We start from the raw sequence: 27,808 nt of genomic DNA, 5'->3' as shown, positions 1-27,808 counted from the left end.
TGTTTTAGCAAAATCAATGTTGTACTCTACAGAACTTAATATAGAGTTGATCTGTTGGCAGCTGGGAGAACAGAAATGAGCTGACCCAATCCTACTGGAAAAAGGAAGACATGCATAAAAAATTGGTCTAGGGGTAGAGACTGTTCTATTTGCATCAATAATCTAGGACTTGATTCTCAGTGATAGGCTGCTGATATAAATAACCTCTCTTGATTCATGTTCTCTTTGGTTTATATTCATTTCATTGGGAACAGAAGCCTGTGTGTAAAATGATGTCCTCCTGCATCAGTTAATTTAGAGAAGCTCTGAAGGTGTGAAACCAGAGGAGATTATTATTATTATTATTAGGGGGAAAGTCTTAATTATTCAACCTATCACACCCCAGACAAAACATAATATCATCACTGATTTTTATTCTTATATTTCCTCCTCTGTGAACCTAATTCCATTCAGCCATTCATGCAATCTCAAATATGTCCCCAAATATTGGGATTTAAAACAACAGAAGGAGCACAAGCTAAGTGTCCTTTCCTTCTGCCCAGCAGACAATTTACTTTCTCATTAACACAGGGCAAACCTGCATCTTAGACCCCCATACACTCTCCTCTTACCTTTGGCAGAGACAACGAGGTCCCTTCCCTTTCATGCATTTATGCGGATTGAGTCCCTTCAGCACACCAGAAAAGACTGAATGCTTTTTCTAAAGCCTTCTTGGGGAGATTTCTCTACGGGAAGTCTTCCCCTGATGATTGGAGAAAAATAGCAATTCTATTTTCCCATGGGTTAATTGGTGGAAACCTTTTCCTTTGATCAGTTCTCATTAGTTCTCCTTAGTGTTTGGAATTCTGTGAGTTTTCCTTAAGTATGGCCTCTTTTGATAGATTTGTTCATAATAGATATACACGAATACACACTATTATGAAGAATTTCTTTTTAAAGGATTAGGGGGTTTTGTTTGTTTGTTTGTTGTTCTTAACTTCCCTACTATCTGAGAGGATAGTGACATTTTTCAAGGCCAACTGAGCTACCCTGAGAAAGATACAATATCCACTGCAATAACATTGTTGACTCTAAGACATGCTGCTATGATAAATGTGTTTACTTTGCTGAAGATACTCCTTTACCACAAGTTCTGAGTATAGAAAACGACCTACCATTTGCACCCACACATACAGGATTAGTTCCAGTGGTTCCCATGATTTTTAGGATAATGTGGGGATATCACTATCTCTGCATTGCCAAGAAAACCGTGTAATCTAAACTCTTCACTTAACACTTCCCTTCGCACTGCATGGTGATTTGACAGCTCTTCCCATCAAAAGATTTCATCTCCTTCCCTCCTTGAAGTCCCCCTTGTGACTTGATTTGGCCACAGACTACAACAGAATACATTCTGTGTCAATGAGCCAAGTCTCAGGAAGCGCATGCCAGTTCCTTAGTAGCTCAGTAGGTTAAGGATCTGGCATTGTCAGTGCTGTGGATGAAGTCACTGCTGTAGCAAGGGTTTGGTCCCTGGCCCAGGAACTACTGCATGCTGCAGGTCTAGCAAAAAAAAAAAAAAACAAAAAAAAACAAAACAAACAAACAAACAAAAAAAAGCAAAACAACAACAACAAAAAAACACCCATACACTTGGGTTTTGTATTGACACTCCAACCAGCCATTATGGGAACAATAGAAACTAACTAGCCTGAAGTAAGATGAAAGGCATGGGAGAGAGTGCAACTGTCTTAGCTAATGTTGTCTGATTTTAGCCAGCTCAAGCCAAACCATTGCTGACCCTGGATGCATGAGTGAACCAGGACTAAAAGAACCACCTTTTTGATTCCAGTCAAAAATAACCCATAAATTATGAGATAAAGAGATAGTTCTATTTTAAGCACTAATTTTGGGAGTGGTTTATTTTGAAGCAGAAGATAACTACTGTGCTCTCTTAAATCATCTTCTCCACCTCTACATTTGCTCCATTTCAATCTGTCTTCATACAACAATAGGGATGTTATTCTAAGAATCTAATATACTTCAGTCTCTTCAGAATCTTCACATGGCTGTTGAAATACATTCTAATATCTCAGAACATGGCCTATGAATTTCTGCATATTTTGCGTCTAGCCCTTATTTCATCACTCTTACTGTGTTCCATTTGCGCATATACATGTTGGTTCCTATAATGGTTTCCCTAGAAACCTAGATTTTATTAACCTCAGGATTTTATACAATTGTTTTATCTTACATATTTTCTTTCTCAGTCTTCAAGAATCAGCTTAAATGTTACTTTATCAAAGAAGTGTTCTCTGCCCCTACTTCTTTTTGCTTTTTAGGGCCACACCTGAGGCATATGGAAATTCCCAGGCTAGGGGTCGAATCAGAGCTACAGCTGCCAGGGTACACCACAGCCACAGTAATGCTGAATCTGAGCCGCATCCATGACCAATACCATGGCTCATGGAAATGCCGGATCCTAACCCACTGAGCAAGGCCAGGGGTCAAAACTGCATCTTCATGGACACTAGTCAGATTCATTTCTGCTGTGCCAAAATGGGACCTCCTGTCTGTCCCTACTTCCAAACAGATATCCATGCTTATTAATTCTTTAGACACATATTCCTAAATTGCTCTAGAAAAGATCATACCATTTTGACATCCTGTTAATACTGTCGGAGAGTGTATATTTATTTTCTTTACCATATTTAAATTGTCATAATTTTAAACAGTAAAACTGTTTTCACTAGAATGTGATATGTTATTATATATAATTAGAAAACTATAAATAAATACAAAGTTAAAAATAGAAATCACCTATTAAATGCATAACCAAAGGTAATCAGAGCTAAAGACGTTTCACTTTTTTCTTTTTTTTTTTTTTTTTTGTCTTTTTAGGGCCACACTAGTGGCATATGGAGGTTTCCAGGCTAGGGGTCCAATTAGAGCTGCAGCTGCCGGCATATGCCACAACCACAGCAATGCCAGATCCAAGGCACATCTGCAACGTACTCCACAGCTCACGGCAACGCCAGATCCTTAACCCACTGAGCAAGGCCAGGGAACAAACCTGCATCTTCTTGGATGCTAGTCAGATTCATTTCCACTGAACCACAATGGGAACTCCCTTATTTTGTTTTCAGATTGAGGACCACAGCCCATTAGTGAGTGGTGAAATCAGTTCTGAAAATGTTTTCAATAAATAGAATAAGGGGGAAAAGTAAAGACGAAGTATAAATGTTGTTTTGTAAGAATATCATTTTAGGTATAAATAGGGATATGAATGTGCAAATTTATGTACACATGGGTCCTATATTATGATTTAAAATGCATTGTGAATCACAGTTAACAAAGTATTTTAAAGATCCCACTTGCTCCTTATTATCTCATTTCTCAGCTTTCATTAGTAGTAAAACTCCACGAAAGAGTGGCTCAGATCTGTTGTTGCTGTGGCTGTGGTGTAGGCCAGGAGCTACAGCTCAGATTCAACTGCTAGCCTAGGAACCTCCATATGCCACAGGTGTGGCCCTTAAAAAAAAAACACTCCATGAAAGAGTTGCTTGTATTTGAAATTTCCTGTTTTTCTTTGATTCTTTTCTATTCGGTTACTCAAGTCAGGCTTTTACTTCCACCATATAATGCACACTTTCTTATTAAGTTTAACGAGGATCACCAAGTGCCTAAATTCAAAGTCAAACTTCAGTCCTCACCTTACTTGACTCTTTGTAGGATTTGACAAAATCAATAACTTCCTCCTTGATGTATTTTGTTAACTCAACCTTCAAAACTCTTGGTCCTTGTTCTATCTTACTGGTCACTCCTTCTGAGTCACATTTTTCACTAGATTTTACTGCTACCTGTATCATTCATTATTCTCCCTTCATATATCCTTGTGACCAACTCCATTTTCTTCAAATCTTTGTTCAAATGTGACCTCCTAATGAGATCCAAGTATGACCACTTCTTAAAAAATTATGATCTCTCCCAACACACAAGATCTTCTTATCCTGCAATAGTTTTTTTCTATTTCACACAGAACACATAATTTCATATAATTTGCTATTTTTGCTTGTTTTTAATATATATGCACTTTTTAATATCTCCGCTCATAATAGCACAAGCTATAAAAGGGCAGAGTTTTTTTTCAGTCATATCATAAACACCTAAAACAGAGCCTGGCATAGTAGCCTTAGTAAACGTTTGCTGCATGAATAAAGAAATGGGCTACTTAATTATTTCCTTAATGAGTTAGCATCTTTTTTATTTTCTGCCATGCCCTAGGCATGTGGAAATTCCCTAGTCAAAGATCAAAGCAGTGCCACAGCAGTGACCCAAGATGCTCCAGTGACAATGCCAGATCCTTAACCTGCCGTGCCACAGGGAACTCCATTAGTTAGCATCTTTTAAACTCAGCAAGATTTTAGAAATAATTATAGAAATGTTTAATGGAATCAAACCTATTATTTATATTTTGTACTAAATAATTTGTGTATATATATATTGTATTTATATATGCATTTTTAAGATAATTTGACCTATTAGAATACCAAATCTACCTTGTAATTTTAATTTTAAATCTGTAATTGAGCAATTACTCTATTTATGTTTTTAAATCATTTTTATTGAGGTAAAGTTTATAGTCAAAATATACATGTTAAATCGGGGCATTAAGTTTTTTATTTAATATTGAAGCTTTACCACATTTATTACAGTATTGGAATGTTTAAAATGAATAAGAATTAGCCATATTTATAATTTCTCTTTTCTTTTTGGAGATTTTTTTTACAATTATAAAGATTATGTTTATTGAGTCAGAAAATTAAAATACTTGAAAACAAAATAGTGTATATCATATCTAAATGTAATTTAAAAGGATTTTGTGGCCAAGTTTATAAATTAGACCAAATATTTGTCAAAAACTTTTTTTTTTTTTTTTTTTTGCTTTTCCCAGGCTAGGGGTCAAATTGGAGCTGCAGCTCCTGGCCATGGCCATAGCCTCAGCCAGAGCAGTGCCAGATCTGAGCCACATCTGTGACCTACACCACAACTCACAGCAACAACAGATCCTTAACCCACTGAGCGGGGCCAGGAATTGAACCTGTGTCCTCATGGACATAGCCATGTTTGATTCCACTGAACCACAACGAGAACTCCCTTGTCAGACACTTTTAATGGTGAATAATAAAATCTGTTAGACTTATACATGGAAAAATACTAAGATATTTAAGCACAAATTCAAAGATTAAGAGCTAGGTTTCTGAATGTTTACCTCAAATAAATTTAATAATGTAACTGAAGAAAAGTCTATATAATTTCTTTCACCCCTAAAAATTTCCTCAGGGGCATCACAAAGCTCATATTAATATTGGAGATGATTTGCATTTACCAGAGTTAAGAAGATATAAAGGATCCAGCCAGATCCCAGAGCCATGAAAACGGGGTCTGGAGCTGATCCAAAGTTGAGAGCTGGCACTTTTTCCACCTTAACTTTCCTAAATGGTTTTAAGAGTTTATCTAGCAACCTGACCAAAGTGGATTGAATTTTTTTTTCTTGTGTTCTATACTATTGGTATTTCCATTTTTGATACCTCTCTTCTTCCATCACCTTTTGGGCTTCCTGCTTTTTTGGTACCAGTGACAATTGGTTTGCTTCCCCCAGGAGCTGGGGAAAAACATGTGTTTCTGGAGACGATTTGCTCAACCCTTAAAACAATTAGTGTACCTTTGTGGGTAGAAGGCACAGGCCTTTATCCCAGAGGATAAAATGTGTGTGCATTTTTTAATGGTAAGTATAAGTTCCAAGGCAGAGAAGAAAAACAGAGAGGAAAACTCCAAGCAGAAAAGCAATAAGAACAAAGACACTGAGGTATGAGACTGTCATAGTGTTTTAATAGAACACAACATAACATAATGTATATAGCAATATTTTTAATCAGCACATCAAAGCATAAATATATATATTACATAACTTACGCATTTTCTAGACCCAAGTCTCTATATTTTGTCTATTTAATCTTCTAGTTTTCAAGAGTGTTTGGTCTGGAGTTTTCAAAACAATGTGAAACATAGCACAAAGGAGTTTATAATAACAGCATGACATGAACATCCTAAGGTCAGTGGCTATATGCACTGCATAGCCATCATAATTTATCAAAAGACAACCTATGGAGGGGTAAAGGTCTCTAAGATGAATATTAGGAAGCTAGGCTTCTTGTTCAGACTTAACATCACTCTTGCACATCTTATTAATGTTTTTTAAATGAAATAGTAATAACTGATATAAGAATATGAAAGAATAAGCAAAGGAAATTTTTAGAAAATTGGAAAAAAATACCCAAACTACGTGGGTACACAGAAATAAAGCATGTACAGTAATTTAAATAACTGATTTGATACCATTTTTAACTTACAGTTCTTTGAACAGAGGTGTGTGAACTCTCATTGGCTTCCAGAAAAATTGAATATTTTTTGTGAACAGAGGACTTTCTTGATGGCATCTTTCATGTCTTTGTTCCTCAGACTATAGATTATAGGGTTGAAAAGTGGGGCAAGGACAGCAAACAGCAGTGCAATGGCCTTGTCCAGGAGCGGTGGGAAAGTGACAGAGAAGCGCAGGTACATGAGTGTCACGCTGCCAAAAAACAGGAAGAAAATAGCAATGTGGGCTGCACAAGTGGAGAAAGCCTTCTGCCGGCTCTCGCCTGAGGGAATCCTCAGGATCACGATGATGATTCTTACATAGGAAAGCATGATGATACAAACAGAAGTCAGGATGGAAATAGCATGAATCACATCTTCGACCAGCATCATGGATGTATCTGTACAGGCCAAGCGTAGCACAGGTTCAAAGTCACAGAAGAGTTGATGGATTTGGTTGGGGCCACAGAAGGGAAGCGTGGCAATCCACACAATCTCTGGCAGTAGCATAAGGAAGACAATGATGCAAGAGCCAGCGGAGAGCTGGATGCAGAGTCGGTGGGTCATGATGATGGCATAGCGGAGCGGGTTGCAGATGGCAACGTACCTGTCAATGGCCATCATTGTGAGAACGAGGCCTTCTGTGACCCCCAGGGAGTGGAAAAAATACATCTGCAGAAGGCAGCCAATGAAGGAAATGGTCTTCTCTTTATTGATAAGGTTGGAGAGCATCTTGGGGATGGTCACTGTGGTGTACCAGATCTCCAGGAAGGAGAAGATGCTAATGAAATTGTACATGGGATTGTGAAGACGGGTATCCAACTGGACGGCAAGGACAATCATGAAATTTCCAACAATAACAAACACATAAATAAAGAGCAAAGGGATGAAGAATAAGAGGCTTTTGTTCTCAAATTGAGGGAAATCGGAGAAATAAAACTCAGTCACTATTGTCTGATTCTCCTGATCCATATTTTCAGGTCCTTCACTTGTTGGCTGATGGAGTCAAATACAAACAGTCAGAACTCTACCTACACTCCAATAACAAATAGAAACTTTCCTTTTAAGCAGCTCAACAGCCCTGATTTAATAAAATATACTGTGTGAGTTGCTTTGCAAATTATAAAGCAATCATGTCTAACTTTTAGTAAGTGTAATATCTTAGTGTTATCAGCTATTCTAATAGCTAAGCAAACAATTTTGCTACTTAGACGTATAAATTGGTACAAACTCTCCTGAATGGCAATTTTTTGGAAATTTTTATTGAGAGGCTTGAGATTGTTTAGAGCCTGCCTTTCACCATGAAGCCTTAGCAAAATATTTTAAATATTAAAACTTATACGACATTCATTGGAATATTTATTATAATAGTAAATTAGAATCATCTTAAGTAGGTAGATATTTTTACTTTTTGACATGAAATATTGAAGACACAAAAGAAGTTGTAACAAAATCCCTCTGTGGATGAGAATAAGACCATTTTTAAGTGGGTATCTTAAAAACTGAAACTCAGGTACTGGCTTCCCTTGGCTGACTTCATAATTAACTAAAAATAAAGACAAAATCCAAATATCATACTGAATTCAATTTGCTTTAAATTTCTGTAGTTTAGACCGCTGTGATGTATCTGTGTGTGCAAGTTAATCTTAATCTGGGTTAATTTGTAGTTGATGGTTTAAGAGGTTTAGCTAATAGTTGAAATATGCTTATCTAGAAATCACACTCTAGGAGTGGTTTGGTAACATTTCAAAAATTTTAATTAGCAGTCTACAGCTAGAGGCGAGTTTGGCAACAGCTTCAAATGTCTATAATGGCCATTCTCACTATAGGATTTATTAATTAGCATAGAGCAGGTTTTCTCAGCTTCAGTACTATTGACATTGTGGACCAGAAAATTTTTTGCTGAGAGTGGGGAAATGAGGTATTTCTTTTCTTTTTTTCTTTTTAAATGGTCTTATCTTTTCCTTTTCATTGCTGCACCTATGCATATGAAAGTTCCCAGGCTAAGGGTCGAATTGGAACTGGAACTGAAGCTGAGGCTTTGCCACAGTCAGAACGACACTGGATCTGAGCCTCATCTGAGATCTACACCACAGCTCACAGCAACACCAGATCCTTAGCCCACTGAGTGAGACCAGGGATCAAACCCACATCCTCAAAAGGACACTATGTGGGGTTCCGGACCCATTGAGCCACAATGGGAGCTCCATGAGGTGTTTCCTGTGCTTTGTAGGATGTTTAACAGCAATTCTGGCCTTTATCTGCTGGATGTCAATAACACAAACCCATTCCCCAGCCATGATAACCAAAATGTCTCTATAAAATGCCAAATATTCCTGAAGAGGAGAAATGGGAGTAAACTTGTACCCATTGAAAACCAAGTGGCATAGAGAATTTTAAATTTTTTGGACTTCCGTGTGGCTTAGTGGTTAAGGATCCAGCCTTGTCACTCAGTGGCTTGAGTTGCTGCTGTAGCATGGGTTCAGTCCTTGGACGAGGAACTTCCATGTGTTGCAGGCAAGGCCAAAAAAATTTTCTGCATAAAACCCAGGTTACTGAGAATTATGTGCATTGGCTAGAAATAAACATATACCCTCGCTTGAAGTGATGTTAGAATACGAGCCAAGCAACTTAGATATCTTGGAGGGGTGGAATAGGTCCCATGATTTGTTCATTTCTGTTTTTGTCCCTTAACCCAGGACCCATCACTTGTCTCACCAGATTAGATTCTGTTACATTTTGTCTTTGATAGAAGTATTCATTCATTCTTCTGATCAGAGAGCCTGCATAATAGAGAGCTGAGACATCCACGAACTTCCAAAAAAACAGGTATGATAGTTGTTTTTGTACCTACTCATAAGTGTTTGTGTGCATGGCAGAATTCTGAGACTTGCCTTTGTTGCATTAAACTACCTGATAGTTTAGTTATTAGAGATGGGACTTCAATAATTCTACTCCGTAACATGACAGGGGTGTTAAGTAACATTATGAAGTTAATCATATTGCAATGTATAAATGCATCACAATGCAACTTACACAATGTTATATGTCACTTATATCTCAATTTTTTAAAATTTAAATAAATAAAGAAGCAGATAAGTCAGTGGAGGCAAAGAGTCATAGATCTCGTAGTCCTGATAAAATTTAAAAGATTTCTCCAGGGCTAATGTCCCAGACAAAATTTAATAGGTTATCTTATGATCATCTCTAGTCCCATAGCACAAATTCACCACAATCCCTCATGCCTGAACTACTGTCTTTTCCTGGGCCTCACATGTCTATAAAATCTCAACAAAGTTTTCAAGAGTCTTTTTTCATTTAAAGCTATCCGAAAAGGGGGAAGGGAGGGAGTGGGATGGACGGGGAGTTTGGGGTTGGTAGATGCAAACTATTTAGAATGAATAAGAAATAAGGTCCTGCTGTACAGCACAAACTATATCCAATCTCTTGGGATAGAACATGATGGAAGATAGTATGAGAAAAACTATATCTCTATATCTATATCTATATCTCTATATCTATATCTATATCTATATCTGTGTCTATAGATAGATATATGTAGAAATATATAACTGGGTCCCTTTGCTGTATAGCAGAAATTGGCACAACATTGTAAATCAACTATACTTTATAAAATTTTTTAAAATTAGATAAATGATTTTAAAAACCATCAGAAAAAAAAAAAATTCTGGCTCTCTAAGAATCTTCCCCAATGAATACCAAACAAAACCACTCACCCATATGCAAAAGTACCGAATTCATCCTTCATCCCGTTCCCACCTCTTTCAAAAACTGAGAGGGCTATCTCCTATTCCCCAAATGTCTTTATATTCATTGTTCTGCACTCCACCAAATAAGAAGAGTATAACCACAACCACAGATCTAGCTTCTCAGGGAAGTCAAATGGCCCAGGGGCTTTCTTCTGAAGGGTTCTCCCCCAGTGCCTGGAGAAAAGCACTCCATGTCCCATGTGGTTAATTAGGGGAACTCTTGCTGCCATGCTCCCTTTCATGAAGTTGCTTCATCTATGGGAAACCAGGTCTTTGAGTCAGGCTAGAAATCAAATAGAAAGAGACACTTCTTTTTCTTCTTCGTCTAAAGAGTGAAAGAATTATTTATAAACAAAGTCTCTGCTGAGACAGAGGAAGGATAAGAAACAAGAGAGGTCAAGCTAACAATATGTGATTCAAAGGCAGGGGGATTTTCTCCACTCTTCTTTGAAGCAGTTTTTTTTTGTTTGTTTGTTTTGTTTTTTGTTTTTTTTTTTTTTAATTTTCCCACTGTACAGCAAGGGGGTCAGGTTATCCTTACATGTATACATTGCAATTACAGTTTTTTCCCCCACCCTTTCTTCTGTTGCAACATGAGTATCTAGACATAATTCTCAATGCTATTCAGCAGGATCTCCTTGTAAATCTATTCTAGGTTGTGTCTGATAAGCCCAAGCTCCCGATCCCTCCCACTCCCTCCCCCTCCCATCAGGCAACCACAAGTCTCTTCTCTAAGTCCATGGTTTTCTTTCTTTGAAGCAGTTTAAAAGCAGTTCAGTGAGAGTGCAACACAACTCTGAACTATGTTATAGAAGATTCTGTCAGCAGCTGCCCAGCACAGCTCAGCAGAACTTCAGAAGGATCCTGGGGGTCACAGGGCCATTAACAGTCATGGCAGGAAGGAGGAGCTCACATGCATGAGATTTCATGAGCTTCCATGATCTCAGAGTCAGATGGCCCCAAAGGGCTGAAGTCTGGATTTAGCATTCCTTGACTGTTTGAGAAAGCTTACAGTTAGGGTATTTTGGCCTAATTTTCTTCCACTGGCTCCATTTATTACCTCTTGGATCTTCAATATCTTTAGTTTCTCTTTGCTAATGACTCCTTCCCTCTCTTGCAAACACACCCATATTTATATTGTATCATAGTATCTCAGAAACAGTGTATCTACTAGACCTTGGAGAAAGTTAACCTTGATTACATTACCAACTCTAGTTCTCTCATCATCTCATTATCAAACTTCTCAAATGTGATCCACATTGACTAGTGGTTTTGTTTTGTTTTGTTTTGTTTTTTGCTTTTTAGGGCCACATCCACGGCATATGGAGGTTCCCAGGCTAGGGGTTGAATCAGAGCTGTAGTTGCCGGCCTATACCACAGCCACAGCAACACCAGATCTGAGCCTCATCCTCGACCTACACCACAGCTCACGGCAATGCTGGATCCTTAACCCACTGAGCAAGGCCGGGGATTGAACCTGCATCCTCATGAATGCTAGTAAGATGCCTTAACCATTGAGCCACAATGTGAACTCCGACTAGTGTTTTTTATTAATACTTTTATTCACTCATCCTCTGCAAACTATGCAGAAGCCACTTGGCTAAAAATTGTATTAACTCCATATTTGCCATGATCCTCTAACCACAATATTTAATTGCCACTTTTTTTTCAGTTTTCATTTCCTCTGACAAGTGATTATTCACTCAACAAATATATCTAAGGCAGTTTCGAGAAACTAAGTACTGGGAATAATAATAATAAAGCTAGATCAGTTCCAAAATTCATCCACTGATTGTTTATTTATTCTCATCAGTCTTTTCCTTGATTTTCATGATTCATCTGTATCCTTGTTCTTTGCTAGTCCCATGAACACTTTGGAAAAAGATAGTAGAATAGATTTAGGTTAAATTGACTCTATCACTGACTTAGTTACATGACTAAGGGGACAATACTTAAGTCATTTAAACTTTAGTTCCCTCACCTTTAAAGTGGTTGATAATAATGACTAATTTTCAAGAATATTAAAAAGAAGAAATGAGATGAAATATGTAAATACCTCAGTACATTTTTGGCACATACTTAGTAAATATTACTTATTATGTATTATTAGTCCCATTTTCTTTCACCCACCAAATATAGTCTTCTAGTCTCTCTTATGATTCTCTACACTTTTTTTCAAGTGTCCAGTGCATCCTCATAGTTCAATTATAAACTCTTCTTCAATAACATAACTGTGTTCATAGGCTTGTTATCTCCTCTGAACTCCAGTTCTCATCCTTAATGGAAATCAGAAATTTCTACTTAAAAGTTCTATCAGGAGTTCCCGTCGTGGTGCAGTGGTTAACGAATCCGACTAGGAACCATGAGGTTGCGGGTTCGGTCCCTGCCCTTGCTCAGTGGGTTAAGGATCCAGCATTGCCATGAGCTGTGGTGTAGGTTGCAGACGTGGCTTGGATCCCACGTTGCTGTGGCTCTGGCGTAGGCCGGCGGCTCCAGCTCGGATTAGACCCCTAGCCTGGGAACCTCTATATGCCGCGGGAGCGGCCCAAGAAATGGCAAAAAGATTAAAAAAAAAAAAATTCTATCACATACTCAAAATAATATAACTCCCCTTACTAGCTTTTGCTTTAGCTGTTACTTAATATGTCAGTAATGGTGCCTGACAAAAACTCAAACCTAAAACCTGTCTCTTTAATGCTCTTCTTTCCAACATGCCTACATATAGTCAGTTGTCAAATTCTATTGATTACTCATACCTACCTTCATCCCTTTATCTTTCATCTTCATTATTATTGCCCTATTTAGGTCTTTACCCCAAACTATTTCAGAAAAGGTTCTGATGCCTGAATGGTGATGAATAAATACTAGTTAAATGCATTAATGATATTTCTTATTTCCATAATTTCCCTGCTTAAATGCAGTCTAACATTATTAAGGTAGAATTTTGTGCATCAAAATGTACCTAATGACTTCATATTGCTTGCAAAATATATTTTAAAAATCCTGGAGTTCCCGTTGTGGCTCAGTGGTAACAAACACAACTAATATCCATGGGGGCACAGGTTCGATCCCTGGCCTCAGTCAGTGGGTTAAAGATCCGGTGTTGCCATGAGCTGTGGTGCAGGTCGCAGACACAGTTCAGATCCTGCATTGCTGTGGCTGTGGAGTAAGCCAAGAGCTAAGGCTCTATCTAAACCCCCAGGCTGGGAACCTCCATATGCCATGGGTATCGCCCTAAAAAGACAGGAAAGAAAGAAAGAAAGAAAGAAAGAAAGAAAGAGAGAGAGAGAGAGAGAGAGAGAGAGAGAGAAAGGAAAGGAAAGGAAGGAAGGAAGGAAGGAAGGAAGGAAGGAAGGAAGGAAGGAAGGAAGGAAGGGAAGGGAAGAAAGAAAGAAGAAGGAAAACGACCCTTTCCCAAAATGTAAACAAATTACCTCAAAAAAAAACTAATTAAAAAAAAAAAATCCCAACACTTGGTAGTCAAAGCCTCCCAAATCCACCTGACCTGACCCTCCAATGCTGTTTCCCACTAATTCATTCTACAAGTCTTTTGTTTCAAATCAAATATATTTAATACACTACAAATATAATTATTATCTTTTCACTTCTAGACCTTACTTTATCTTCTTATATTACTTGAATTCTGTGTAAGTCCCTGGGCTATACCTTAGAGGTTCAAATATGAATAAATAATTATAGATGATCATCAAATTTCTTGGAATCTAGACACATAGCTAGATAACTTTAACAACATAGTAATCATTTGATGCTTTAAGAACACAAAATAGACCCCCAAATCAGCCTGGAAATCAAGAAAGACTTCCTGGAGGAGGGGGTAATGTGCTAAATCTGAAAAATTGATAAGAATTACAAAGGTCAAATGTGTGCATGTATTTTGGGTGGAAAGAAGAAAGGCAGAGTTGAAATTCTAGGAAGAGGGAATAACAGGAAAAAAGCCAAAGCACAATGAATCAAAATAGCAGTTTGGTTGCTGGGACTTACAGTGTAAGTCAGGGAATGGTGTGGGAAATGGGACTGCAGATGTGTGAGCAATAATTTAGGAATGTCCTTTATCTTTCCTGTCTTCTTTCTTCTTAGATAAACCAGGTGCTATTAAATGATACTCAAGTTAAGTGAAAGATCATGGTAGGGAATATATATTTGGGAATAATTAATAGAACGGTAATGGAGGGAAAAATTAACATTTAGCTAGATTTGAGCTCAGAGGATCAAGGTTCAATTTCTTCCCAGCCTTGTATTGCTTATGTAAACTGGAGCAAGCCTTTAGCAAGTCTGAATTGTTCCATCTGCAAAATGGGGATAACCCTTATCTTGGCTACTTCATACAAACAGCTTTATTTTTAATTGTGGCAAAAAGCATGTAATATAAATGTACCATTTTAACCACTTTTAAGCATACACATTTTTTGAAGAATTAAATGGAAACAGTATGGAGATTCCTCAGAAAACTAAAAATAGAATTACTGTTTGATCCAGCAATCCCACTCCTGGGCATCTAGCTGTAGAAAACCACGACTCAAAAAGATATATGTATCCCACTGTTCACTGCAGCACTATATATACAACAGCCAAGACGTGGAAACAACCTAAATGTCCATTGGCAGAGGAGTGAATCAAGAAGATGTATACATGATGGAATATTACTCAGCCGTTAAAAGGAAAGAAATAACGGCATTTGCAGCAACGTGGATGGACCTAGAAATTATCATGCTAAGTGAGGTTAGTCAGACAGTGAGACACCAACATCATATGCTATCACTCATATGTGGAATCGAGAAAAAGGACACAATGAACTTCTTTGCAGAACAGATACTGACTCACAGACTGAAAAACTTGTGGTTTCCAAATAAGACAGGTTGGAGGTGGGGGGGATGCGCTGGGGGTTTGGGATGGAAAAGCTATAAAATTGTGTTGTGATGATTGCTGTACAACTATAAATGTAAACGAATTCACTGAGTAGTGAAAAAAAAGAATTAAATGAGATGGTATGTATTTAAAGTTTTAAAAAACATTTTTTATTATTATTATCTCAGCAGAAGAAATAGAAAATATAGTGAATAATGTGTAAAAGGCTAAGAAGAAAGTAATGTTTACTGATTGTGTATTCTAAAGAAGCATGATCCTGAGTGTTTATCACTCATAGCAATTCTGACTCCCAGTGCCCCTATGTATATTCCCCTATGAGAGACAGTTATTTCACAATAGGAAAGCTTTTGAGACTCGACCCTGAAGGATGTCTAATCACCATGTAACGCTTTTCCCCTAATTTGTCCCTTAGAGGGTAAACAAAGACACATGTACCCCCACATTTTTTAGAGCCTGCACTAGCTAAAGAGAAACTCCCAGGAAAGGTAATCTTTCCATTCTTGATATTCCCTAAAGAATGTTCAGAAACATCTATATCCTCAATGACAAACCAGCATAGGGTGCAGCTTATTGCAGAGATTCTGAAGAGCATTCTTGTGGTCTTAGACAAGGTACGTGCTAAAGACATGATCCAGCTGAGGTTGCTAACCTGCCTTTTACTCAGATTATGCCTGCCCAATAATTTCCTTATATATTTAGCTCTTCCAATCCCAAATAGTCCCAGGCTTTCAGGGTAAAATTTTCTCATTGTATGGAGTAAAACTTCATATTTTTATAACTTTATTACATGAGTGAAGAAATTAGAATAGTGAGACATGAAATCTAGAAAAGATAATTAGGAAGAATATAGTTCAGCTAATAGATGAAGATACTGATAATATCTAAGGTCTTTCTAATGATAAAATGTTGTTGAAGTCCATAGAATCATGGATTCCTGGAGACTTAGAAATTGACTGCTTTTTTCCACGGCGAAAATCTAAATGAAGCCCTTTTTTTTTTTTTAACTTTGCATGGAATATTTGTAGGCTGAACTCCTTGAGCACCACTGATTATCTGTCATTCTGGGATTTTTAAAAAATGTGCTTTATGTGTGTCAGGGGCAAGAATGTTTTGTTCAACATTATATGGCCCTTGAACCTGGGGCAATTATGGGCACATAACAGAGGACTGATCAATGTATGAGTGTTAATTGAACAAATGTATATATGGTGAACACAATGCCAACTTACTAGTGGTAAAAAGCCTCATTAGAGCATCAAAGTAGTCACTCTATCTGCTTTTATGAGCTACTTAGCTCTGAACTTCCCTTTTTCATAACCCAGTCATTTCCTGTTTTATCCACCTATGCCCTCTGTAATGACTAGTCTGGTACTTTAGGCTGAGAAAAGATAGTACCATAACACAGACAAGACAGAGAAGTGGCCACTTCAATCAGAGAACACTCAGATCTCTCACATCTTTCCCCAGGCAGGCTCTGCCCTTCTGCTACACTAAGGTACTTGCTCTCTTCCAAAGCCTGTCTTTCATATCTTTCTTCACCAAGGCTTGACACAGAAAGCAAAAGGCATCTTCTGTAAGTTAGTTTTCCTAGCCTGCAGTGCATTTATTTTAATCTGTTTTTGACTTGAAAAAAAAATCATTAGCTCTCTCATCTCACAATCAGGATAGTCTTAAGTATATAATGTTACTCAGAGTAGGACACAGAATGACTTATGACTCCTGGTCTAAATTTCCCATGGTGGTATGAATAATAATAGTGGCTTCTAAGAACTACAGACCAGGCTTCCAGTTATTGCTTTGTATCTTAGCTATGTCCATTTGGGTAAGGTATTTTTTTCCCCTCTGATTCTTAATTTCACTACCCGCAAAATAATAATAATACTCTCTCTACCATAGGTAGAAATAAATGAGATAAACTATGTAATGTGCCTAAGGCAATGACCATCACATGGGCGGGCATGGGAATTCCACAGACACCAGGTGGCGGGGCCAGGGTTGCACCAGATGGAGTGGGGGCTGCACTAGTGAGATTCCTGGTTCCCCACCACCTTCTCCCCACTCCTCCCATCTCATGCTCCTGGGAGGGAGGGATGGAGAGGGAGGGAAGGAGGAGACTGGCAAAAAGAAACCAACCAAGCTCTCAGAGAACAACGTGGGAGTCAGTTTAGATTCCATCATTGTCAATGGAGAAGTTCTGTCAAAAGAATACATGCGAAGTCCAGAAGCAAGAAAGGAAGGAAACAGTTGACCTATGCAAATGGAAATAAAAACCTATCTTTGCATAGACCTAGACAAAGTTGGAAGAAAACAGATGACTGCGTGGGACAAATGCTTTTGCAGTCAGGTTATGAGAACAAGGATTTCGGCATGACTGACTGACCACAGTCACAGGAGAAACAAGTGCCAAGGGGTGGGGGAGGGAGTTAGGGCAGTACCTTTGTACAGTGCAACACTATGAAAGTGTGTATGTGTGCGTGTGTGTTTGAAATACAGCAAAAATGGATGGAATTCTTTAATAATACTATTTAATGTATCCTTTATGAGTATCCCTGAGGACATTTTCGTCTATTTAAAGGAGATAATGCTGATATTCAAATATTTAAAATGCAAGATAAGATGTGTTAAGCATCATGAAAAAGGAAAACATGAAGCACTCTTAGGGGTTGTAGGAGAGGGTGTTTAGTTCTGGGATGAGGATCAATGAGATGTCCATGATAATGGGAATATTTAATGAACACTGGATACTTGGATTCCAATAGAAAGAGATAAAGAAGATAGAAGGAAAGAATGACAGAAAAATAGGATATGAAAAATTGGCAGAGCTGATAAGAATGTAGAAAAATAATGGCTGAAAAAATTGGGCTGGAACCAGATCAGAGAATAAAATAAATATCAGGCTAAGATCTTTGGGCTTTATTCTTGAATGATTTTGAAAAGACAAAAGAGAGTAAAAGCCATTTTTTAGAAATGTTGATCTGACAAAAGTAAGAAGATGAGTAAAAGAGACGTTAAAATAGTCAAGGTAAGAGGCAATGCATACTGCTATCACTAACTTTAACTGCAAACATTTTATTTGCCCTTTCTCCCTAACAACTAGATGCTGGCCTGATTGCTATTGTAGTTGATTTTTATAACACTTTCTTCCCAAGATAGCTATAGTTATAATAGAAGTGATTTTTTAAAATTCAGGTTTATTTTCTTCCTTTGGCTCGTAGATGTGCCCTTCATAGGAGGGATGGGGTGTGCAGGGCTGAACTAACCTGTTTGTCCAAAATTCAACGACCACTAATACTAATCAGGGGCAAGATGGTCCCTTGGTCTGGGCAACAATCAATATCTGCTACTGAAGGAGGAAAAGGTCTGAGGGAGAAAGCAGAGAAGAGGAGGGTTATTTCCTGACATCCAGGTACCCATCATCTAAACGAGAAATGGGCATGTTTCTCTGAAACCAACAGAGAAGAGGCAGAGAGGGAAAGAGGAATACTTTAGCTAGCCTCAGATTAACTATCAGAGCTAGAAAAGACAGCAGAGTAACATGAAGAATAATGGAGAGAAGGGTTTCTGATAATGTATTTTTTTTTAAATGCTTCTCTGAAGAATGAGAGTGGAGAATAGTTACAAAGAAAGGTACCCTTGTTAAAGCTAAACACAGAGGGGTAGAGAGTAGAAATTAAAGAAGTGACTGAATCTGCAGAAGGTATTTCCAGAAAGTTAAATTTGCATATTGCTTTGTGTTTTCTTTGCATCAACTGAAGAGGTTTACAAAAAGATTCATTTAGGGGCCCAAATTCAAATATTTCAGATGTTTCGGCATAGAGGTTCTGCGGAGAGCTATTTCTAATGACGATCTCGGGTCCCAGAGTCAGCTTAAGTAACTGATTACAGAAAGGAATGAAGCAATTTTTAATAGGTAATCACCATCCTAATTCCAGGAGTTTCTTTGTCTCCTTTTACCTTTTCCCGATGACACGGTTGATGGCCAGTGAGAATCAGACAACAGTGACCGAGTTCCTCTTCTCTATGTTCCCTCATCTGCATGAAGGTGGCCTCTTATTCTTTATTCCTTTGCTTCTCATCTATGGATTTATCATAACTGGAAACCTAATGATATTCATTGTCATCCAGCTGGACATGGCCTTGCACACCCCCATGTATTTCTTCATCAGTGTCCTCTCTTTCCTGGAGATCTGGTATACCACGACTACCATCCCCAAGATGCTCTCCTGCCTAATCAGTGAGTGGAAGACCATCTCTCTGGCTGGCTGCCTCATGCAGATGTATTTCTTTCACTCTCTGGGTATCACAGAAGGCTGTGTCCTGACAGCAATGGCCATTGACAGGTACATAGCTATCTGCAATCCTCTCCGTTACCCAACCATCATGACTCCCAAAATTTGTATCCATCTGACAGCTGGAGCCTACCTCTGTGGCTTCCTCCTTGTGCTCCCTGAGATTGCATGGATAGCCACCCTGCCTTTCTGTGGCTCCAACCAGATCCAGCAGATCTTCTGTGACTTCACGCCTGTGCTGAGCTTGGCCTGCACAGACACATCCCTGGTGGTCATTGTGGATGCCATCCATGCTGCGGAGATCCTAGCTTCCTTTCTGGTCATCGCCCTCTCCTACATCCGGATCATCATGGTGATTCTGGGGATGCCTTCAGCTGAAGGTCGTCACAAAGCCTTTTCTACATGTGCTGCCCATCTTGCTGTGTTCTTACTGTTTTTTGGCAGTGTGGCTGTCATGTACTTGCGATTCTCAGCAACTTACTCAGTGTTTTGGGATACAGCAATTGCTGTCATTTTTGTTATCCTTGCTCCCTTTCTCAACCCCATTATCTATAGCCTGAGAAATAAGGACATGAAAGATGCTATTGGGAGGCTTTTCTTCTGCCAGAACAGGGCTGGTGGGGTTCAGAGATAGATCTAGATCGTGAGGACTCTGAAAAAACTCTTGGAAGTTCAGCATTTCACTCTTCCTTGGCTTTTTCACTCTTCCTTGGCTTGGATTATGCTTTTTTTTTCTATTGTCACAGCTACTTGTTCTATTATTATAAACAAAAATGAAAAACTGCTGTGTCCAAGTCACTGGAAGCATTGCATAGCCTGTTTACATTGATGCTCTTAACATGGTAGCTAAAAGCAATATACCTGGTACAGGCTAGCTTCTTCCTTACACTCTACAAGCTAAACACCTGCCCTTATTCTCTGTAGTTCCACATGATGCTGAGGCCAGAGAGCAGGATAGAAGAGACATGAAAGACATCATGGATCTCTCTCCTTTTTTTTTTTTTTTTTTTTTTTTTTTTTTTTTTTTTTTGGCTAGGGGTTGAATCGGGACTACTTCTGCTGGCCTTCGCCTTCGCCACAGCCATAGCAACACGGGATCCAAGACACATCCGCAACCTACACCATAGCTCATGGCAACACTGGATCCTTAACCCACTGAGAAAGTTCAGGGATTGAACCAGCATCCTCATGGATACTAGTTGAATTTGTCACCTATAAGCCACTACGGGAACTCCCAAATTCATTATGGTACTTGATGCTGCTGTTAATTTTCCCCTAATCCTCTTTCTGGTAATGAACTCCACACTGTTCAGCAACCCACATCAATAAACAATCCTGATGCTAGAAAGGTCTCCACTTTTAACTTATTTAATCCACAAACTCACTTCAACAGTCATGTTCTAGTCATGCATAACTATGTGTTATAGAATTTTGGGCCAATAGAGTGACACAGAAATTAATAACAGTTAGAGTCTACATATTTCTCTAGTAATTGACTATTTAAAATATTTTCACATATATTAATTCTCTTGATTTAAAAAAAACTAAAGTAATTAGGTCTGACATCATCATTATTTAAATGCTGAAATGATAAAGCTCAAAAAAGTTTAATGACTTACCTGAAGTCATATAAGTGCTTAGTGACAGGGCTAGGACTTAACCTCAGGACACTACTTCATTCTCTGTCCCCAATAAATATGTATTTTCTTTTACCCTCCTTTGATGTTCAAGAAGAAAAATGGTACAAACTTCTCTTCCCCAAAAAATTTCATGAAACTTTACCAGTCTTTGATGAGTAATGAGTCATTGGTCCTTTCTTCTGTGAATTTCTCAGTTCTGGTCATAGTATGCATGACCAGAACATGGCTGTTGAAGTGAGTTTGTGGATTAAATAAGTTAAAAGTGGAGACCTTCCTAGCATCAGGATTGTTTATTAATGTGGGTTGCTGAACAGTGTGGAGTTCATTACCAGAAAGAGGACTGGGGGAAAGTTCTCAGTCTTTGATGAGTAATGAGTCATTGGTTCTTTCTTCTGTGAATTTCTCAGTTCTCATTTCTCAGGTGATTGTAGCATCATGGAAAGACTATTAGACTACAAGATTCAAGGACAAAAGTTTAATAACTTTTTCTGCCACTAAGTTGTGCCATTTCCTTATCTGTAAAATTACATGCTTGTATTAGATCAGTTTTTCCCAAACTGATGGAACATGAGAACTTAGGATTCAGAAAATCTTAAAGAGAAACCCATACATTTGCATTTCTAATAAGTTCCTGAGAATATTCTGATGATGAGTCAGGTGTGGGAATGAATGAAGTAGATGATCCTTAAGATATTCCTATTCTAGGGCTCTTTGATATGCATAAGAACTAAGATTTTTGAACAGTGTCTGAGCTTATGGTAAGGACCTTACTTGTATTGTCTCATCCTCACAACAATTCTGTGAAATAAATATTAACCCATATTTTCCAATGGGAGGCCCAAAATATAGTTTCAACAACTAGTCCAAGTACTCAGAACCAATTATCAGGAATCCAGGGCAAAAACTCAATTCACCTAATCCAATTGTCAGGTGTTCTGGTGTTGTCACTGCTGTAGCACAGTTTTGATCCCTGGCCCAGGAGCTTCCACATGCCACAGGTGCAGCCCAAAAAAGAACAAGAGTCAGATCTTTATTTTCCACAATCTTATGCTCACTTTACATAGCTATCATTCTAGATCAATTACCAAAACTGAGAAGACTTCCAAAGGAAATATGGTATCCAGTAAGTAATTGTGATGACTAATTATTAAACAGAAAGTGGCAAAGGGTTTACTCCTCTAGATTTCAAGATTTGTATATTAAAAAATATATTTGTGTAGTAATTCTGTGTCAGGTACTCCATTAGCTGCAGAAGATTACTTTAGTGGCTATCATATCAGCGGTCTTGGCCTTTGAAGGTCTTGGAGTCTATTGAATCACTATTACCATTTTAATGTTATTCATCAAATTCATCATTTTTTTTTTGGCATGAAATGTAGTGGTCTCTATAGACTCCTTGTTCCCAACCATTAGGCTATTTTGTTTCCTCTAAGCCTTAGTACTTGTGCTTCAAGCTTCTTTGCCTATTTACTCTTATTCATCCTTTCTTCTCTTAACCCTGCACATCAATTCCTTTCACAAATACATCCTTAACCTTTGGAAAGGATACTCAGAAATTCATTAAACACTAGTTTTTATTTTTGTTTTGTTTTGGATTTTTTTTTTGGCCACACCCACGGCATTCAAAGTTTCTGGGGCCAGGGCAAACCCAAGCCACAGCTATAATCAGAGCCACAGCAGTGACAAGGACAGACCCTTAACATTGCTGAGCCATGAGGGAACTCCCTAGAAATTCTTGGTAACAACAACAATGACAAACAGTGCCCCTATCAGCCTAAGTTAGCAAAGGAAGGAATAAAGGAGGGAGGATCTGTGGCACAGGTGGAGGCAAAATTCAAAGCCCCAGACTAAGATAACAATTACATTCATATTCTTAATTGCTTTATTCCCTCAGCCTCTTCCTAGGCCAGCCCTATTTCAGTAGAGGAGTATCTTCTGCGTGTAATAGTGCCTTCCTTTTTTTTTTGGCTTAAGGCCATCAGCATGAGACAGTAGCTATTTTCTCCATTTGTTCTGAACTTGAAGTTACCTTAGGAGACATCCATTATCTCTATACTTGATGTGGAGATCATTCTTCAGCATTCCTGAAAGAAGATAATCTAGTCTCTGCTTGAACACTTAACCAAGGCAATCCCCTACAATATTAGAAGTTCTATTTAAGAGAGCTTCTCCTTACTAGAGTAACCTTCAGGTGGCCACTAAGACTGAGGATTTGAGATCTTACCTTCTGAACATGAACCTTGGCTTCTCCACTTTCCAGCTGTAAAACTGTGGGGAAGTAGTATAGGTGACCTGAACCTCCATGTCCTTATCTATAACATAGTATCCTCAAGGATTTTTTAATATTAAAGGCTACAAGGTGTATAAAATGCTGAGCATAGTGCCTATAATCCTTATCAAATATTAGCTATTATTATTCAATGCTTTTGTTACTTCTCTTATTGCTCTGAGCTGAAAATTATTTCCAGGGTCCTCATCTTATAAAACTCCAGGGGATGCCATTCAGTCTTTAGTTCTTGCTTTCTGGGACCACAGTAGCAAATGCTGAATTACACAAATTTCACAAAGTAAGTTACACAGGGACAGGAACCAAAATTGCTGTGTGAACTTTTGACACAAAGCAAAGAATAACTTGCCATTGCACACAGAGATAACAGTCAGGGATAAGATGCACTAATGTCTGTCCACGTTGGAAATTTACTCTCTTTCTTAAGACAGAATTCTTTTTACTTCGAAACTGAAAGTGATCAGTCTTAGAACTCAAACCTTTAGCAAAAGATTCAGATACTCTCACTGCTCCTCTAAAACTGGAATCAGAGATTTTCATTCTCGGAGTTCCCATTGTGGCGCAGTGGTTAACGAATCTGACTAGGAACCATGAGGTTGTGGGTTCGATCTCTGGCCTTGCTTAGTGGGTTAAGGATCCGGCGTTGCTGTGAGTTGTGGTGTAGGTCGCAGATGTGGCTCAGATCTGGTGTTGCTGTGGCTCTGGCGTAAGCCGATGGTTACGTCTCTGATTAGACCCCTAGCCTGGGAACCTCCATATGCCATGGGAGTGGTCCAAGAAATGGCAAAAAAAAAAAAAAGAGAGAGAGAGAGATTCTCATTCTCTCATTTAAATTTCATTTCCCTCAAGAAGAGGTTGAAACCCCTGGGAACAAACACCAGGTCTACATAAAGCACATACGTTGGCTATGCAGAACCCTGGTTTGGGTCAATTTTGCCAGTGAAATCCTTAAATTAAATACATATTTTTTCCTGTAAAAGATAAATGTTTATTGTTTACTTTGCTACGCTTAGGTCACTTTCCATATATCTTATATCTTTGTATTAATCAAATCCTATGCAGGGAAAAGTAAAATAATCAAGGAGATAAAATTTATTTTTTATGCGCATCTCTCCTTTCATTAATCTCTTTCCAACCCATTTCCTTCATCCACCTAAATTCACTATGTTCAGAGAAATTAGTCAGAAAAAGTTATATTTTAAAGTAGAATTTTCTTACAAATTATATTGACTTTATAAATGGTTCACCTGTAATAGATGTGTGCATTTCCCCTCTATGTATGGTATATAGGATACATATATAACTTCATGTAATATGTAACTTATATGATTTATATAACTATATTATATGTGTAATATATACACAAGTGTGATCTTATATAATATCTATCTATAGACTTAAATTTGATATTTCTATAAAATATTCATTTATTTTCTTGGCATTATCATTTCCAGTTCTTTCAGAAATGTGTAAAAATGTGTTAATTTTTTTCATATTTTTGTTTTTTTTCTTTTATATGATTTAAAGCTATGTTGTTACATGCATCCTAGGTGAAAATGTTATGTTTTGGGTAAAATTTTTTTATCATACATTAGAATTTCTCTCTACATTGGTGCTAATGTTTCTTTGTCATAAATTTTATTAATACTGCTAAACAAAATTTTTCTCTATCTCTCTTTACATACCTTGTTTCTGCATATGCTTAGATACATATCTTGTAAGCAGCATACAGCTGGACTAAAAATATGTAATATTATAACCTTTGTATTATAATAGGTACACTTAATCCATTTACATAGTTTCATACACATATATGTATATGGCTAGAAGTATGTCTACCAAAATAGTTGTGTTTCTTGTTTTTTAAACTCTTTTCCCTGTAAATTTTTTTCTTCTTTTCTGTCTCTAATTGGATTGATAAATTTTTTTCTATTTTTCTCTGCAAACTTTTGTCTCTGCTGGTTTGGAAATACAGATAACATTTCTCTTTTTAGTGATTACTCTTTTTCTTTATTTTTAATTTTTTATTATGCAGTACTTTAAATAATTCTTAGAAGTAGAGAAAATATTAAACCTATATATCTCAAATTTTAATATCTATTATATATTTTTATTTCAACTCATTTTTTAAAATATTTTAAAGCAAATAGCAAAGATCTTTATATTTAAACTTAAAAACACTTTTGTCACTAACCACAATACCATTATCACACTTAAAAAAATCAACAATAATTCCTTACTACCACCTGATATCTAGTCCACAGCCAAGTATCTTCAATTTACTGCCAAATGACTGTCTTTTCACAGTTGGTTTATTTAACCCAAGATTTATGTTACTTTTGGTTGTTGTGTCTTTTTTTAAGTCTTAACTTAGAATGTTCTCTCTATTTGCTTAATCACCTTCCCTCTTCACCTCCCCCTCTTGTCTTCTCTCCTCTTTTTCCTTTCTCTTTCTCTCTCTCTTTCTGTCTCCCTCTCCCTAGGATGCTTAGCTCCCCGAGTCAAAAATATATCTGTAGAGACATGTAGAATAAAGTAGATTCAGTCAACAAGCCAGTGGACCGCTTCTGGTAAGACTGTGTCCATCCACATCTTAAGCCCACAATTTCCTATAAAACTCCTGGCACTATACTGCAGTCATTTTTTATTTTTTAATTTTATTTTTTATTTTTTGCTTTTTAGGACCACACCCACAGCATATGGAAGTTCCCAGGTTAGGGGTCGAATTGGAGTTGCACTTGCCAGCTTACGCCATGGCAACACTGGATCTGAGACATGTCTGCAAACCTACAACACAGTTCACAGCAACTCCAAATCCTTAAACCACTGAGGGCTTATCCATTCTAAATGTAATAGTTTACATCTACCAACCCCAAATTCCCCCTCCATCCCTCTTTCCCCCATCCCCTTTGGCACCTGTAAATCTGTTCTCTATATCTGTGAGACTGTTTTTATTTTGTAGATATGCTCATCTGTTTCCATATCTCGGTTGCAATGAACATAAGGGATGCATGTATATTTTTTAATTCAAATTTTGTTTGGATATATGCCCAGGAGTGGGATTGCTGGATCATATGGTAGTTCTATATTTAGTTTCCTGAGGTACCTCCATACTGTTTTCCATGTGGTTGTACCAGTTTACATTCCCACCAAGAGTGAAGGAGGTTTTTCTTTTCTCCACACCCTCTTCAGCATTTTTTATTTGTTGATTTGTTAATGGTATCCATTCTGACTGGTGTGAAGTGGTACCTCACTTTAGTTTTAATTTTCATTTATCTAATAATTAGTGATATTGAGCATTTTTTCCACATGCCTGCTGGCATCAGAATGTCTACATTGGGGACATGTCTGTTTAGATCTTCTGCCCATTTTTCAATTGGGTTGTTGTTGTCAGAGGAAATGAAAATTAAAAAAAAAATGGCAATTAAACATTGTGTTTTATTGTTGTTGCTGAGTTGTATGTGTTGTTTTTATATTTTGGAGATTGGGCCCTTTTCAGTTGTACCATTTGCAAATATTTTCTCTCATGCTGTGGGTTGTCTTTTCATTTTATTAATGGTTTCCTTTGCTGTGCAAAAGCTTTGAGTTTAATTCAGTCCCATCAGTTTATCCTTGTTTTTATTGTCCTTATTTTAGAAGGTAGATCAAATAAGATGTTGCTGTGATTTCTGTCAAAGAAAGTTCTGCTTGTTTTCCTCTAGGAGTTTTATAGTATCTGGCCTTACATTTAGGCATTTAATCCATTTTAAGTTTATTTTTGTGTATGCTACTAGAAAATGTTCTAATTTCACTCTTTTCATGCAACAGTCCAATTTTCCCAGCACCAATTATTGAATAGACTATATTTCCTCCACTGTATGTTCTTGCCTGCTTTACCATAGATTAGTTGACCATAGGTGATTGGGTTTATTGCTGGGGTCTCTATTCTGTTCCATTGATCTATATTTCTATTTTTGCGCCAGTACCCTACTGTTTTGATGATGGTAGCTTTGCAGTATAGTCTTAAATCGGGGCGCCTGATTCCTCCAGTTCTGTTTTACTTTTTCAATATTTTTTTGGCTATTCAGGGTCTTTCGTGTTTATGTACAAATTATAAAATATTTTGTTCTAGTTCTGGGAAGAATATCATTGGCAATTTGATAGGGATTGCATTGAATCTGTAGATTGCCTTGGGTAGAATAGTCATTTTGACAGTATTGATTCTTCCTGTCCAATACATGGTACATCTTTCTATTTGTGTCACCTTTGATTTTTTTCATCAGCATCTTATAATTTTCAGAGTACAGATCTTTGTCTCTTTAGATAGGTTTATTCCTTTGATCCATGTAGCTTCTCCTGCATGGCTTCTAGAGCTGGAGTAGTTTGTATCCTGAAGCCTGAAAGCACTCACAGGAAACAAGGCTGTAGTGGTAGATCCTGACCTTTCCCTCCAGCACCCCCAAACAATGGTGCCTAGCCTCCAAGCCCAACTGAGTTTTCTCAGCTTATACCCTCAAATGTGATCACCCTACTCCCTCCAGGCTGTTTCTGCATGGC

At 37.7% G+C, this 27,808-nt stretch overlaps 2 protein-coding genes across 2 annotated transcripts; one reads left to right on the top strand and one right to left on the bottom strand.

The window, feature by feature from the left end:
• LOC100152848 (olfactory receptor 6K3-like) lies at positions 5,128-11,497 on the bottom strand. Its single transcript, XM_013996894.2, has one exon. The coding sequence runs from the start codon at positions 7,369-7,371 to the stop codon at positions 6,421-6,423; it is 951 nt and encodes a 316-aa protein (XP_013852348.1). The 5' UTR covers positions 7,372-11,497; the 3' UTR covers positions 5,128-6,420.
• Positions 15,189-22,621, top strand: LOC100155266 (olfactory receptor 6K6). The gene has a single exon (XM_021089605.1). It carries the CDS (start codon positions 18,948-18,950, stop codon positions 19,977-19,979), a length of 1,032 nt encoding a protein of 343 aa, XP_020945264.1. The 5' UTR covers positions 15,189-18,947; the 3' UTR covers positions 19,980-22,621.

The sequence above is a fragment of the Sus scrofa genome, chromosome 4, assembly GCF_000003025.6.
Source record: "Sus scrofa isolate TJ Tabasco breed Duroc chromosome 4, Sscrofa11.1, whole genome shotgun sequence".
NCBI lineage: Eukaryota > Metazoa > Chordata > Mammalia > Artiodactyla > Suidae > Sus > Sus scrofa.
Note: the sequence above shows the minus strand (reverse complement) of the source record. Positions and strands in the feature narration are given on the sequence as shown.

Excerpts from the sequence above, each read along its gene's own strand:
- LOC100152848 (XM_013996894.2), bottom strand. The coding sequence starts at position 7,371 with ATGGATCAGGAGAATCAGACAATAGTGACTGAGTTTTATTTCTCCGAT.
- LOC100155266 (XM_021089605.1), top strand. The coding sequence starts at position 18,948 with ATGAAGCAATTTTTAATAGGTAATCACCATCCTAATTCCAGGAGTTTC.